This window comes from Emys orbicularis, chromosome 5, assembly GCF_028017835.1.
Source record: "Emys orbicularis isolate rEmyOrb1 chromosome 5, rEmyOrb1.hap1, whole genome shotgun sequence".
Taxonomy (NCBI): Eukaryota; Metazoa; Chordata; order Testudines; family Emydidae; genus Emys; species Emys orbicularis.
In genome coordinates, this window is record NC_088687.1 from 116,996,099 (window position 1) to 117,013,178 (window position 17,080).

General features: G+C 41.6%; 1 protein-coding gene across 1 annotated transcript in view; it reads left to right on the top strand.

The window, feature by feature from the left end:
• The first annotated feature begins 7,774 nt into the window (after window positions 1-7,774).
• The window catches only part of BOD1L1 (biorientation of chromosomes in cell division 1 like 1), a 55,646-nt gene continuing 46,340 nt past the window's right edge, over window positions 7,775-17,080 (top strand). The window contains exons 1-8 of the mRNA XM_065404753.1: window positions 7,775-7,975; window positions 8,710-8,834; window positions 10,601-10,791; window positions 11,405-12,019; window positions 12,490-12,639; window positions 14,804-14,973; window positions 16,353-16,476; window positions 16,779-16,923. Coding sequence (XP_065260825.1) covers window positions 7,775-7,975; window positions 8,710-8,834; window positions 10,601-10,791; window positions 11,405-12,019; window positions 12,490-12,639; window positions 14,804-14,973; window positions 16,353-16,476; window positions 16,779-16,923 — 1,721 coding nt within the window. The remainder of the gene's footprint in view (window positions 7,976-8,709; window positions 8,835-10,600; window positions 10,792-11,404; window positions 12,020-12,489; window positions 12,640-14,803; window positions 14,974-16,352; window positions 16,477-16,778; window positions 16,924-17,080) is intronic.

Sequence of the window (17,080 nt, forward strand, 5' to 3'; positions counted from 1 at the left end):
AAGTGCAAACAAGGAAATTCGGGTCAAATTTTATTTCATTATTGCTGTGAAGGTACTGTAAATATAACTAGAAGACGAGGAAGTGGGACTTGGAGAATGAATGGTCATCACTTTAGTTATCCTTTCTCTTTTACATGGATATCTAAACCAGAGTCAATGGGCATTAGTCCCTATGTTGTGAAAGAGGATATCAAGAAACAGTTGATAATAGATCCCACCTATTCTCTAAAGAAAGTAATGATAGACTTAGAACATATGACTATTTCACGCCAAAATCCTCGATGTAAAAAGTACACTAACACATTATTTGAGGATTGGAAAAAGTGGATGGAAACTCAACTTCAACTGAGAACTCCAACCGATAGAATGAGAAGAGATTTGATGAGTACAATATTAGGAGGAACAGATACAGGCTTAGGTGTGTTAAACAGCATAGATACCGAGGTATTGGCCAATAAATTAAATTCAGTGGGGCAACATTTGGGAGCAATTTCAAAACTTTTAACATCATCTCTGAATGATATGAGTGTTAGTCATCATTTTATCACGAATTTGCTTCCTGTCTGGGAAAAGTTACAAAGAAAAGATCATTTGACTACTCTAAAGACAGTAGAGGTATTGCAAGACAATGTATCCTTAGCTTTAGCGTGTATACAGGCACAAACTTGGACAAATGATGTGGTAAGGATATTGTAAGAGATGGAATGAATGGTATTTTTCCTCTTGAAATAAGAAGCATTAAGTGGAAACATGCCTCTGAAGCCAAGAAGAGATTATACTCCTGGTGGAGGATGGTAAACTCCACATACAATCCTCAATTAAACCAAGCAACCACATTCATAATTATGATGTCTAAACCCTATATTAAATGGATATCTCCGATTATATCTCTTGGGTTAAATATTAATGCAAGTGTAATGCAACCAATTGAACATAAACTTTGGGCAATAAAGCAGAATCAGACATGGAAAACTGTGGAACTTGAGGTTTGTATGGAAGAACGAGGAATTGGATATCTTTGTAGTAATGATGCAATTCAACATTATGACATATGTTTAAATGAAGAAAGAGGAAAATGCCATTACCAATTAGATCCTTTTCCATTTAATGGTTCAATTGTTGTATATGTTGGAAGAAAATGTGTATATATTAGAAGTTGGTGCACATTATTTGAAAAAAATTACATATACAATGTAACACGCAACCCTTATAAAAACAAGTGCTTGTATAATGTTACCTCAGTGAGTGGTTGCGATTTCAAGTCTGCACTACCCAAAATTGAGAATGAGGAAATTAAAGATCAATAGCAGATATGAGAGAATTAACCCAATCCCTTTAGGATTAAACATAAATTTAGTTAGGCAATTGATGGATCATCCTGAAATACAAAGACAATTACAAAAGGATCAGGAGAATGAACAGAAAGTTAGGATCACTGTCCACCGTTCCACTAAGAAAATTGAACAAGTATTGAGCGTATAGGAAGTGATACCAGACATAGATGGTGGGAAGTGTTTTTAGGATGGTCCCCCACAGCAATGGGATTCTTTAATGTAGTTTTTCATCCAATTGTAGTAGTCTTAGCATTCCACATTTTAATGATAATTATACTTATTGTCCTGGTACACTGGGTCAAGTGAAAATTCAAACAACTAAAGTACATGCAGATAATTCCTGAAAAGGAATTATTATAAAACACCAAGGAGTGTAACCAAAGTGAGAATCGAGGGTGATGAGGGATTGTGCCAGTATGAAGATATGATGGCTTGATTTCTGGCAAAGGAAAGCCTTGAGTCTGCTCTGGACAAGACCCCACGCTCATTGAACTCACTGGATTATGAAAATGCTGGATAAATGAGTTTATCATACCAGCAAGGAGGGGAGTGTTAGCAGACTCTTTCTTTTCCTTTCTTTTTCACTTGCTTAACTTCTGTGTAGTTTGCATCACCGTGGAGAGAGATACTGACAGCCGGGGGGTGGGGGTGGGGAAGGGGTGAGAAACATCGTAACAATTCACCTCTCCCAGTTCGCATTTCAAAGGTAGTGTTAGTAGGCTAGATGTTTTAGGGAAATTATAATTAATGTTAGTTTATAGTTAAAAATCCAACATGGCCACCACTATTATTTTCTATTAGGAATTCCCAAAATGGAGGACACAGACTAAATTGACCAATAGCAAATCAGAAACAAGGGTTGAACAAAGTTCAGGAGGATGACTCAAAACACCTGCAGGGAGGGGGCAGATAAATTAACAAATCAATTTAGAATTATAGGCAGACCAATATTGAAGTACCTTGGGTCCAAAATTTGGGGTAACATGTTCATTGAGGATAGGACAAGAAATAATGGGCTTAATTTGCAGCAAGGGAGATTTAGGTTAGATATTAGGGAAAACTTTCAAATTATAAGAGTAGTTGAGCTCCGGAATGGGCTTCTAAGGGAGGTTGTGGAATCCCCTTCAATTAAGGTTTCCAAGAACAGGTTCGACAAAAACTTGTCAGGGATGGTCTAGGTTTACTTGGTCTTGCCTCAGTGCAGTGGGCTGGACTTGATGACTTTTCAAGGTTCCCCTTCCAGCCATACATTTCTGATTCTATAAAGTGGCCATAATATGTAGCATACATGCATAGCTTCTTCAGATCTTTATAAGAATATCAGCATTCTCATTTTCAAAACATTTCTCAGTGTTGTCAGCAAAACCATCCAACAGCAGATATGTGCATGCGCTTGCATCAATGAACCACTGATGTCAAAGGGCTGTCTTCAGCAGATATTTATAAAATTTCCCCCACCCCTCAAACTCTGATTTTCTCAGTTATAAGGTGAGTAAATGAGGTGTGACCTGCTGTGACATATCTGAGGTACAATACAGACTAGTGAGTAGCTGTGCCACCCCTGCCCTCTAATCTGGGGTGCCCTTTACACTGCTTTGCTGCTGTAGCCTCCAGTCAGGACTGTTCACAAAATAACCACCAACATGTAAGTCACTCCCAGCTTTGTGCGCATCTGCAGCCTACGAATCACATCTAGTCTCTTACCAGCCTGAATTACATTGCAGGGTGACTCCAGCACACTCCCAGTCCCAGATTTTTCCCCAGAAACATATGTCCTGTTCAGCCCTCTCCTTAACAATACAAGCTTATAAAAAAATCCATCATTTAATTAACAGAAATGATATGCATCTATCTTGTTACCCCAAATGGAGCTTCCCAAACACTTCAATTTAAACATACTGTATTAGATAAAACAATAAAACAAGTTTATTAACTACAAAAAGATAGATATTAAGTGAGTACAAGTAATGAGGCATAAAAGTCAGAAATGGTTACAAGAAAAAAAGATAAGTAACTAGTGCCTAATCTAAGTTTTTCTCACCACATGCTCTCAACAGTCTTACTGGCCAAATTTCTTAGGCCAGGACCCCTTCTTCTATTTAATGGCTGCTTCCTTTGTTCCTTTGGGTGCAGTGAATCGATGGATAGAGAGAGAGCGAGGAGGAGGGGGTACATTGGGGTGTCTGCCCCTTCTTTTTATAGTCCTGTCTTCCCTTGGAGAACCATTTCCAGCTGGGAGCATGGTGACAGGTGACTGCATGGACGGGAACTCCATGCTGTTTCTTTGCTAAGTAGATTTTTCACCCTTGTCCCCTTTCCTGCCAAAGAATAGCCACTTAGCAAGTAATTGCCTATTGACCTTGTTTACACTAGGCTTAGGTGTCAGCTTGCCCTTTGTCTCTGAGGAACTGGTTTGTCCACTCCCCAGATGTGGAACATATTTTAGTAACACCACCAAGTGGAAGCTTATAACTTTACATACAATGGTGCCACACATTTTACCAGGACAATAATGACAAGAAAATTAGGAGTTTTGAAATGATACCTCACAAGCATACCTTGTACAAAGATTATTACAATAGTGTGAATATAGGGGTACAGGGGTGAATACAGTGATACAGTCCATCACACTGCCCAAGTGGCTTGCCTACAATAAAAACATCCTATACAGCTTCAGAAACAATACAGAGCACATCTAGTAACTGCCACCATAGGCACGAACATGGAAAAAAATGGTGGGTGCTGGGCATCCACTGGCAGGTCCCCTATCAGCACCTCCCCCTTCCCCCAGCATCTCCTGCCTACCGGCAGGCCCTGTTGATCAGCACCTCCCCCTCCCTCCCCACACCTCCTGCTTGTCACGATCAGCTGTTTCATGCCGTTCAGAAGGCTCTGGGGGGGAAAGAGGGGAGCAGTGAGGACACAGTGTGCTGGGGGGAGGGATGGAATGGGGTGGAAAGAGGTGGGGTGTGGGCAGAGGCGGAGCCTGGGGCAGAGCCAGGGGTCAAGCACCGCCCCCCCGGCACATTGGTAAGTCAGTACCTGTGATTGCCACACCCTATTTATGGATGTTTCTAGACCAGGTGATCAGTCCTACACTCTGCAAATGCACTGAGACACAACATCACAATGTTTTAGGTAAGCTGAAATTATTTTTGTTGCAGCCTATCAGACTGTGTCTTCACAACTTTGTGGCTATCACAATAATGGATTAATTAATATTACCATCATAATGTAAGAAAGGTGTAAACACAATAAATGGCCACTTTACTTCTGAATGAAAGCGTCCACACAGAGGTTTAAGATGCTGTTGTAACCCACACACCTCGTGGGTGTGGTGTTCCTAGCCCATCTAGTGGCACCGAGACCACTTGGAGAGAGAGAGGGAGGGAGAGATAAAATGAGTCTGCTCTACAGACTTAGCTAACACCGAATTGGCTTTTTGCTCATGTGGTAGCGGCTCATGCACTAAGCTCCAGAGGTCCTAGGTTCAATCCCACCCACCAACAACCAGGGTTTGTCGGTATTGCACTGTAACTTATGCACCTTAACGTCACACCTTTACTGTCACACAATCTAGATAATCGCTCAATAAGGGAAGAGAATAGGGGGACGATATCTTAATTCCTTTAGTATAAAATGCTTTTAACTGATTTTCCATGACACCTGCATAAATGGGGGTCTGCAGATATTCAGGCTATGTCTACACTAGCACTTACTGCGGATTAACTTTTGTTGCTCAGGGGTATGAAAAAGCCACCCCCCTGAGCGACACAAGTTACATCAAGCTAAGGGCTGGTGTAGACAGTACTATGCTGGTGCGAGAGCTTGTCCTGCTGACATAGCTACCGCTGATCACGGGGCTGGCGTAGTTAAGCCGACGGGAGAGCTTTCTCCTGTCAGCTTAGAGCAATTACATTAGACAGCTTACAGCGGTGCAGCTGCATTGCTGCAGTTTCCCCACTGTAAACTGTCTAGTGTATCTGTAGCCTCAGACACAAATCTCTCTGCTGGCAAAGGAGCAGCCTTAGCCACACAATCAGCATCAGAGTTGTCAAGCAATGAATAATAATGGTTCATTTAACATCTCAGTCATCAATATAGTCTGTGTCCTCAGTGCTAAGAAAACATGAGTTTTTACCATGGGGCAAGTAGCTATCCCACTGTAAAAACATGGTCGAGACAGGACATGTTAGTTTCAACAAAAGGCAAATTAGGTGAGGTCAGCTCCATTACCCCCCCCCCCCCCCCCCGCCCATCCAACCAATGCAAAGGAGGAACAGGATAATTCATTTTTTTTTTAAATCCTTGATTTTGGCAGAACAGAGCAGTAAACTTGTCAAAATGAAGAACATCACTAAAATATAGCATATCAAAATATGAAGCATACATAAAGGGCTATGAAATTAAAATATGCATAAACAATTCAGTAGAAATGTTAACATTTATGTATGTAACCAATGAAGCAATGAAAGAATGAAGTGTGCACTTCAGTGTTTGCAGGATGGCAAATTACTTACAGAACTACGGGTTTTTAGTAAGTTTTCATTTACAAGGGGAGCGGAGAAAAAAAATCACATCTTACTGGAAGTCCAAAACAGCTCTGAATGTTACAGGAATGTACAACTGTTTTAGGTGTATGGATTCTTTGGGAGAGGTAATGGAAAAAGTATGAAGCTAGTGCAGCCTAAAGGCTCAGAAACAAAAAGGCAAATTAAAAGAACCTAAAATATATTTATTTTAATTTTGTGACTTTTGGGTGCATAACTCATGATTTTTGAATACTTGTGGTTGTATACGTATATTTAGAAAAAATTACAATAGAAATTTACGTTTGAGAAGGATTTCACAGAAGATAGTATAGTGCCCTCTGGGCCAGATTTTTAAAGGTATTTAGGTGACTAGTGGGACTTTCAAAAGCATCGAGACACTTTCAACCTTTAAAAATCTGGCCTGTAGAGACTGTTTGCGAACCATATTCTTCTACACACAAGTGGTAACATGTGACAAAGGAGGAGGGTGCTGGATAGCAAGGCAAAATAACAGTTGTCAAAAGCAATCTTGACTGGTGGATTAAAGGAAACTTAAGTTTGACATCAACCCTGGAAATCAGTCAGCCTTGATGTGATACGATCCCAAAGAATACACCGGTGTATTAAAAAAACCACAGAATTAAAAACTAATGTCACAATACAAACAGGAAGTGCTACACTAGAAACACTGAGATGTGATTGCTGAACCTACTAGCAACTATGAATATTTTAAAATAATTATTGCTCCTAAAATATCATCTAAACAGCACAATGGCATTCCTCTGCCATGGGTTAACGAAGGTGAATGAAGTGCTAAGAGTAATAAAAATAACAGTTTAAAAATAAAGAATTTAAAGGAGCGAAACTTGACTTCCAGGCGATTACAAGAAAAAGGGGAGGCCAATTCAGGCAGTGAGAAATGCAGCTCAGACACATTTGTGAAGTGCGATGAGGCTTTATACAGACATAGAAGCTGACAAGGGGTGCGTTTAAACAGTGACCATGCTAATTTTCAGAGGGATGGAGGGAGGGTAGGTAGGATATGTCACTGAATCACGTCTCCGTTACCCGCTCAGTACAGGATATCAGATAGGGCAGAGCTGTGCTTTGGAGAACAGGGCCCTGGGAGGCGGGAGCTAAGACATACTGTCCTGCAATGGGGAGGAGCCCCCCTGCCCTGCCTGCACCCCGTGCTCAACCCCAGCTCCTAACCCCCCATCCCTGATTGTGCCCCTCAGCCCTTCCCCTGGCTCCAGGGGTCTGGCCAGCCTGTGCCCGCACTTAGGGCCCCTGCCCAGATCCCCCCGGAGACCTGCCTCGCTAGGTTCCGGAGAGCAGCAATGCCCAAGTCAGGGCAGCGTGAAGGCAGCGGCTTCAGCAGCCGCTGCTGAGCATGCTCACTTCATATGCGCATGCTCAGAACCAGTCGTCCCTCCCCCTCCTATTTCTCTCCGGTGCGCGCTGTCAGGGCATCCCGGCGACCCGCACCGTGGCAGGCAGGCAGGCAGGGGCGGGGCGAGGATTGGAAGCGCCGCTAGCTCAACCGGCTGGTAAAGGCGGCGCTGCTGCGCGCAGCGATGGGGCTGCGCCAGGGGAGGCCAGAGCCGGAGAGCTCGGCTCGGATGTTCCCGCCGTGGGACCAGGGGCAACGGCCGCTCCTCCCCATCGTCCCCTTAAAGGACTAGTAGCAGCGCCCCTTTCACTGTGCGAATCAGCCCCTCTCCGCAGCCGTGGCGCCGCTCCTGGTCGCTGCTCGTCCCCGCTCGTTGTCTCTCGCTTCCTCCCTCCGTTCCCTTTCACTTCCGGGGTCAGAGTTGCCGCGGCTGCTACTCGGTAACCAGCCTTTGCCTGGAGCCCGGGCAGCGGAGCCGGCAGGCGCCCGCGCTCTCTGAAGGCCCCGCTTCCCCCATGGCCAGTAACCCGCAGCCCCAGCCCCCTCCTCCGCCGCCTCCTCCTCCGCCCCCACAGCAGCAGCCGCCGCTGCCCGGGGCCTCCGGAGGGGGTGGCGCGGTGGAGCCCGAGCTGGTGTCCGTGATCGTTAATCACCTGAAGAGCCAGGGGCTGTTCGACCAGTTCCGCCGAGACTGCCTGGCCGACGTGGACACCAAGGTATGGGGCGGAGGATGGGCAGGTCTGAGGAGGGGGTGAGGGACACAGACCTGCCCCGGCTCTGCGGGAACATCCCCCTCCGCTGGCTGGGCTGGGGTCGCCCCGGTCGGGGGCTGGCTGTCTCCTGGAGACGCGCAGCAGGGTCCTCTCTGGTGAGCGGCGAGTGTTGCCGGAGCTCGGCGAGGCAGGGCTGCCCAGGACACGGAGCCGGCGGGTGTTCGCAGCGTTGCGGAGACTCCTGCCTGGCTAGAGTGTCCGGGGAATATCGCTCCCCATGGGCAGGGGACACATCGCAGCCACACATCAGCGCTTTGCCTCTTGCACTAGACCGCTGACATCCTCGTTAGCGACAGATCCGTGGCGGTTCCTTGTTCTAGCTGCCCAAGGAATGAGCTCTCCAGTGTGCTCCCCTTGACATCAGTTGCCAGTGACTGACTTCAGCAAGATCGTGTCATTTGTTTAGAGAGGCTGGTCAGTGGGCACTGGTTTTAGAGGAACATGCTGTTTATGTAGGTTATAGAAACATGCTTCCAATACGGGTCATAAAACTGTTATAGGTAAATAGGTTTTAGTATATGGTCTTTGCCCATCAGAGGATGGGAGACAGTGTCTTGGTATTTGTATTGACTCAGCAGTTAAGATCTAGGGTTTTTTAAGTTTCTCAGCCCTTGTCATTAGGAAAATGAGTTTCAAGCAGCTTTTTTTTTTAATATCTGATCTCACTGCCCTTTTAGCCTGCCTATCAAAACCTGAGACAACGTGTCGACAACTTTGTTTCCAACCACCTGGCAACTCACACTTGGAGTCCTCATCTCAACAAGAATCAGCTGAGAAATAATATTAGGCAGCAGGTTCTCAAGTAAGTCACAAGTTGAGTTAATATTCTGCTGTTTTAAAAGGTATTCATCCCCCAGTGACAGGTGACTGAAAACTTAAATAGACAAAGAAGTTCCACAACTTCTACGAAGAGAGAATATTTTCTTAGCTTGAATCAGATTATAATGGTCAAAGTCAGTCGTGTGATATGTTATAATACCCTCACATGTAGGGATTCTAGCACTACTGCTACCTCATAAGTAGGTGATTGAGCAAATTACTAGTTGTTGTTAGGTTTTGTGGGTTAAATATTGGGTTATTAATAGGATTGTGGATATGATAATCCATGTATGTTGAAGCACAAGTCAATTGCTCAAAGTCATGTTCACAAAACAAGAATCCTTGGACAGACATGATTTCTACAGACAGCTAAAAAGTTTTGTAAGACTGCTGGTAAACAGTCCTATCAAAATAACTTAGAATAAGCATTTACAGTGACCACAATTTGTGCCATAAACACTCATTCTTCTCTGCCTAGTGTTGCCAGATATACTAATATAAGAAGCAGCCTAATGTTGCTCCAAACTAACGTGTGTAGATTAGGGGTGTCTTCCTGTCAACTTTAGAGACAGATGAGAAACGTGAGAACAAAAGTACTGGCGGTGTGAATAGTGAGCCTTTGCCACCTGTTGCATAAGTTAGTTGTAGGAATCAGCACTTGAGGATAGAGCAAAGACAAGTGTTTTGTAGTTCAGACTTGATAACACCATAAATGGAAACCAGGTCTCAAGTGAGGTGTAGCCACAGACAGCCTATGCAGTTTTCTAGAGTGTGATGAACAAAAGATAGCTTCCTAATGGCCTAACTGGTTCAACACTTAACCTTTCTATTAAATACAGGTAAGTTAATTATCTGAATTCCACTGTTTAGTAGCTGTCACCTAATGTCATACTGAGAAATCCTGACATTGGGATTATGAAGACAAATGATATAGTGCTGACACATTCCAGGTTGCCCCTTCTGCATGGAATACCCTCCTCAAACTGATTTATAAAGATAAATACCCTCTTATATAATTTTAGGGTATGTCTACACTACAGGATTAATCCGAATTTATATAATTCGAATTTAGGAAACCGATTTTATAAATTCGAATGTATTCGGCCACACTAGGCACCATTAATTTGGTGGTGTGCGTCCAAGCTACCGTAGTAGCATCGATTTCCAGAGCGTTGCATTGTGGGTAGCCAATAACATCTAATTGCCAATAACATCGAATTGCGGCCACACTAACCTTAATTCGGATTAACAATACCGATTTTGACGCTACTCCTCTCGTCGAGGAGGAGTACAGAAATCGAATTAAAGGGCTTCGTTGTGTGGACGGGTCAAGCGTTAATTCGAATTAAAGCAGCTAAATCCGAATTAAAGTCGTAGTGTAGACCAGGCCACAGTCCCTGCCCAAAACCCACTATTACTGCAGTACCTACAAGAAGTTAGCTGGTAATGGCATGGTAAAAGGGCTGCTGGTATAGTTTTTATTACTAACTTTCATATTCTGCAAGCTTTTTTTTGGACAGGAACAGTTTATTCCTATGTGTGTTGATAGACGTTTTGAGTACTACCTAGACACAAGTCCGCTATGGGTGTTCCTGAAGCAAGTGAAAAAAAATTACTTTCTGAGAACTTAGTGCTTTATTAGAAGCTGTGTGTGTGGAAGGATCACCCTTTAGATAAACCAGACCTGTTTAAGGTAGCTTGTGGGAATAAATTTCCTTATATTTAAGTATTAAAATTATTTTGTTTCAGGTCTGGAATGTTGGAGTCTGGAATTGACAGAATTATTTCTCAGGTTGTGGATCCAAAGATCAACCACACATTCAGACCTCAGGTGGAAAAAGCTGTTCATGAGTTTTTAGCCACATTAAATCACAAAGAGGAAGCAAGCCCCAGTACAGCCCCTAGTGAGGAAAAAGCAGATGCTTCCATCACAGTACAAGGTATTTTGCCATTACTCTATGTTGACTGTTTTCTACCTGGTTTTCTCCTCTTGGCAAGTGGTATTATTGATCATCACTAGTTCTGCTGTTAACACTAAATATTTGAGGTGTCAGCAAGATGAGCTTTGTGAGAGAGAATAGCTCAGGTTACTAATTTGTTGCTGCTGTGAGGGGTGGGGAGAAGAGGCGAACACTTATCACAATTTCACCACTACTTGAAGTTACCAGGAAATCAGTCTGTCCTAGAAGTGACAATCTCAAAGTTAAATACTGACGTTCACAACAGGATCAAGTAGGGTCTACAGTATAAAAGATGAGTAGCCAATTATGTACTGAGATGTAACTGTCTTAATGCAGTTCTTTTGTTTGGGAAGATTTTGGGCATTTAGGCTGTCCTTAAGATACATATGCAGAAGGGACAAAATTAAGGTATTATAATAGTCTAATTATTCAATTTTTCCCTAACAGACTTCTGAGATTTGAGTTTCATTTGAAAAGTCCTTCCCATTCAAAAATAATAACCAGTCAGTGTAGAAATACATATTTCCTTTTAACAAATGTTATGGAAAACTTGGTTAGCTAAAACGTTTTATTTCTTTTCTCATTCTTTAAGGCGTTTCTACTACTGCTCCTAGTGCTAATGTAGCTAGTGATGCCATGTCCATTTTGGAAACAATAACTTCTCTTAACCAGGAAGCAAGTGCTGCCAGGGCTTCAACAGAGAATACAAATTCCAAGAACAGTGACAGAACTTCAAAAAGGCTCTCATCTCAACAGAGTGTTGATGGTAGCACAGAGAGAGAACGAAACTCAGAAGACTTGCCAGACCAAGAGAAACCCATTTGTGATTCTTCAGAAGGAAGTGAAGCAGTTGCAAAGTGTGAAGATTTAAATGAACTCCCCTGTCCAAGTGAAGAAATCAAAAATTCAACAAAAGATGTTAACAATTTAATTCAACCAAGCAAAGAAATTCTACAGGAAAGTGATGACCAGAAAAGTAAATTAACAGATAAAGGTGACAGGAAACCAGAGAGCACCGAGAAAGGGGAAAGAAAAAAAGAGAAAAAAGAAAAGAATGACAAGAAGTTTGACCATTCAAAGAAGAATGATGATGCCCTAAAAGCAAAAGAAGAGAAGCAAGTGAAAGAGAGAGAGGCAGAATCAGTAAAACAGTTGGCTCCTGAAAAAAGCAGCAGTAAACACAAGATAACAGAAGGTATAAAAGAAGGTATAGAAAAGGCAACTTAAAAAGTATTGTGGGATGGAGGGACATTTTGTGTTGGTGTGGGGGTTTTCAAAGGTGAATTTAGAAAGTGAAAAGATGTTGGGCCAACAATATTGGTAACTGTAGTCCTCTTTAACTAGCCATGGAACAGTAAGAGTATAAAATCAACAGTAATGCTAGCTTTCCCCCACAAAGGCCAGAACCCTCATCTGAAAAGGTGGACTTGTAAGAGAACCCTAAATCTTGCTTGCCTTACTAACACAACATGAATAGCTCCATTGTAGTCAGTGGGGTTATAATTGGGGTTAAAGCAAACATTTGGTCTATAATTCAAACTGTGTTCAGAAATAATGCATCTCTTCTGTGTATCAGAGTTTTTAAAATAACAATAAACTTTTCTTAGGAAATGAGCTAAACACATTGATTTGATAAGTTGCATGGTATAACTTTTTTTTCTTCTTTTTTTTTTAAAGAACATATTTTGGAGGATTCAGACGTGGATGTACTCAGTGATATCACTGTTAGCTCTGTCCATACCAGTGACCTCTCTTCCTTTGAAGAAGAAAGTGAAGAGGAAGCTGTGGTTTCTGATAGCACTGAAGAAGGAGAGATCACATCAGATGGTAAAAATAATATAAAAAGAATACATTTGTTAGCAATATCCTGGCTGGTGTATTTCCTGCCATTTGAATACATAGTACCTTACAGACTAATCTATTTTGAAGTATATTTTATCATATATGTGTAGTGTGATAATAGAGAATATTTCTTTTGGGGGTGGAATTCATAGCATTTCTGCTGTTAGTAAATAATAGTCAAAATAGATAATTTGGCATTTTAAAATAAAAAGTATTTATATAGTCCAGTACTTTAAAATTATTTTATTTGTATGTATTATTTCAGGATGTAGTGGTGACACTTCATAAAAAATGCCTTCTGCTTTTTGTGCTGTTTTTTATTATTTTTTTCCTTTTATGTGAAGTTTGTGTAAATGTACATCTGCACTGCATGCTTCTTTCCGCAGCATGGGGAGTGCATACATGGGTTGCTCCCCTTAGTATGAATGTAAATAGCAGTGTAGAGGGTGAGCACAGCTTAGGTGAATTGAGTAGAGACATGCCTGAAGGGTGTGGGTATGTACCCGAGTACATATCCTACAAGACTGTCTATTTGCTCAAGCCTGTGTCTCCCTTACCTACATTGCTGTTTTTAGTGATGACAGTCTTACAGAAGACTACCGAAATGGTTCCAAAGCAGTCAATCCTACCCAGGAGAAAATTCTGTTGACTGCTGTTTTTAGCAGAGTAGTGTCCTGCTATCTCCCTGCTGCCAGTGCCTTTCCCCACCACAGGGAACTGCTGGAGTCTTTCCCTGCTGTAGGAAAAGATTCTGGCAGGGAGAAGGCAGCAGGGAATGACTCTGCCAGCACCCCACTGCTGGAGCCTTTCCTTGCTGCAGTGAAAGGCAGGGAGCTGTTGAAGCCTTTCCCTGCTGTCTCCCCCTGCTAGAGCCTTGCACTGGCATTGAACTACACACCACAGTGGGACTCAGCCTGCTTTTCACTGCAGCGTGTAGCTGCACGTACACTATGTGGCACTGCCAGTGGTGTGTATTGTAGACGTAGCCTTAGACTGATATTCTGACTTGAACCCAGGTGTAATGTGAGCAGACCATTTGGGGATCAGGGAGTTGTTACAGCCCTAGGATTGCAGGAATTCCCAAAGGCTACGTGATTTTGGTGGAGAAGATGGGGATAGGTCCAGATTTAGGATTAGTGGATGTGGGGGGTCCTCATTTGTGATCTTTCTGTCCTCTCCTAGTTCTGGGCAGCTCTACAATTCTTTGATACATTGAGGCTTTAGGGAATATGGAGGCTTCTGTAGTCAACAGAATTTTCTCCTGGTTTGGATTGACTGCTTTGGAACCATTTCAGTAGTCTTCTGTAAGCCTGTCATCACTGTAAAATTTCATTGTGCCCAGAAATGAGTGGGAAGAATTGAGTTAACTAACATGACATTGTCTGTAACTGTGCAGTCAACGTAAACCATGACAAATTGGATTCAGCATTGTCAGTTATGGCTAAATTTTGTAATGTATTTCAGGGATGCAGCTCTGTTGCATTGGTAAAGCCCAAACATACAATATGTATATTTACTGAATAAACCTGACAAAATAAAATGATAGATTTGCTTGTGTTATTTCAATCAGCATAGTACCTCAGCATTAACTGATCCATACATGAACTTAGGTCACTTGTATAGTTCCTGTACAGAAAAAAATCCATGATTTCTAAATCCACAAATATTGTGCTGATTTTTTTGGTATGTGAATAATGTTTGATTTTTACAGATGAGGCTTTACCAATGCAGTGTATCTGCATCCCCAAAATACACGTGGGGATTGTCTTCGTTACAAAATTTAGCCATAGCTGATGTAATGCTGTACACAATTTGTCATGGCTAAAATTATATATAAAATGTCCTTAACTATGTTAAATGACACCTTTATAGTACCAAAATGGAATGAATTTTTAAATCTAATTGCTTCTCTGTGTTTGCAAAATATAAATAAACTGCACATTTTTCTCTCGACAATGTGAATGGATTGATCACTTCTCATACTTTAGTAACATTTGGCTGTAAACACTGAATTGGAATCTCTTTGAAACCATTTTTTTAAAGGAAACATTTCTCTTGGTCTTAGATTTTATGGAAGTTCGTTTTTACAAAGCTTAAATTTTACCATAACAATGTCACTTAAATTTACGTCCGCTTTTTTACTGTCTAGATGAAGAAGAGAAGAACAATCAGAGTAAAACAAAGCCTCAGACTAATGAAGTTTGCGATGGAAAAGCCAAACCTGTCCGTCACGCATATGTTCACAAGCCTTTTCTGTACTCCAAGTACTACAGTGATTCCGATGATGAACGGACTGTAGAGCAACACCGTCAGTCTATTGTAAGTTTTAATACAATCACTATTAACATTTTAACTCCATCTGATTGTTTTCTCAATACAAAAATTATGCCCTTTATTAAGTTTGTTTTTTCCCCTGGACGCCGCTGATACTTCTATAGACTGTCTCCTGCACCATGTGGTCTGTCAATATTTCATGGCAGTGATCCATTGACAGTCATTTGAGATCTACTGGCTTATCTAACTATCCAGCTCCTCCTGTTTTACAACAAACTCTGGCTGATGATAATGTCAGATGAAGCACTGAGTGTGCGGTGTCTTCCCAACATCTCAGCAAAGGATGGATTCTTTCTTGGCTAACTGAGTAATTTGGAGAAGAATGAAGTGAAAAAGACTGCACAGATGGGGGAGTCTGGGGCCAGCAAGCTGAGTGTACTCTGCCAGTTGAGGGAAGGGGAAAGAGAAGAAATCCCTTATCTACTTACCACCATCTATCAAGGTGGATTGTACATATCTTTAATATAACAAGAACTGGTACCTGTTTGGCCCCAACCATCTTCCTCGCTCCTCTTCCATGTAATGCAGTTAATACAGCCCTTCAGCTGCAGTAATTCCTGCTGTCTCTGACCAGCATGAGGGGGAAGAGATGTTCAGGTGTACACGTTGGCCTGGTTGGAGGGCTGGGATCTCATTTACATGTTTTGGACATGTACTTGAAGCAAGTCTCATAGTCTTTGTGCCTGTTTCTTCACCTGTAGAATGGGGTAAAACCTTCCCATCTCAACCAGCAAATCTATTGAGTTTCTCATCCTCTACCACTCCACTCCCATCCCCTAACCTTTCCAGGATAGACTGGCTTGCTGGACTTTCATTTTATGCAGCTTTTCTGGTTTATGCACCACAATACCATTGTTAAACTGGGCTCTAGGTGTGGCCATGTAATTCTTATGTACAACAGAGTTGAGGGATGAAAGAAAAGAATTGTAAAGTTCTTTGAAAGTGGAGGTAGCCTTGTCTAGTGGACTGAAATTGGGGCTGGGAACCAGGAACATCCTAGCATAATGCTGTCTCTGACATGGAATCATAACCTCCGTGCCTGCCCATTCTCCACTTGTAGAATGGGGATAAAACCTTATAGGCTCGGGAAGGAGTTAATATCTCGAAGTATTTTATGAGGTTTACTTTTAATTAAAAGTTTGTACAGCACTTTGTAAACTATAAACAGCACTATTTGAGAAGTTACTGATTTTTTTTTATCTATTTTTTTTTTTTTGCTCTTGTACTGAAACGCTGAATTCTGCAGAAGCGTAGAAATTTACTTGTTAAAAAAAAAATCAAAAAACGTTATACAACTTTCATCATTCTTCATTTGGTTTAATGATACAAATAAATCACCCTTTTCATTGTTTTTCTGTCTTCAGGCCAGAGAAAAAGAAGAGAGACTCTTAAGGAGGCAGATTAATAGAGAGAGACTTGAAGAGAAGCGTAAACAGAAAGCTGCAGAGAAAACAAAGTCTCTGAAAAGTGGGAGTCAGGGTGCTGAAGGTGACGTTAAAATTACAAGTTAGACTTGGTTGTTTTAACCAAATAAGGTGAAATTCTGGTTCCTTCGAAGTCATTGAGAGTTTTGCAGTTGACTTCAATATGGCCAGAATTTCACTCATAATATTATAACTAAGTACTGTATTGTGCAAAATTCCATATGTAACTTTTTCATGTCCACAGTGACATTCCTGAAACATAACAAAAGCAGGATTAGTAATTCCCAAACTGTTTACAATGTCACTTACAAAAATAATAAAAAGACACGCTTCTCAAACACTGTAACTGTTTGTTGCATATTTTAGGTAAAAGTGGCCTGAACTTGGAAGAGTCTTCAACAAAAGATTTTGAAATGAAAGTTACTGGTACCAGCATTAAGGATGTTCTTAAAGAACAGAAGTTTTTAGAAAAAAAAGTAGCCCTGAGCAGGAAAAGAAAAAGAGATTCAAGGTATTCCTTATATTTGTTTTTAAAAAATTAGATTAATACATACTCACTTTTGCTTATAAAAAAACCTTCTCTTCACTTTTTCAGTCACCACATACCCATTATAACAATTTCCCCTTAAAGCATGCAAAAATATTTGGGGGAAGTAAGCTTAATTTGA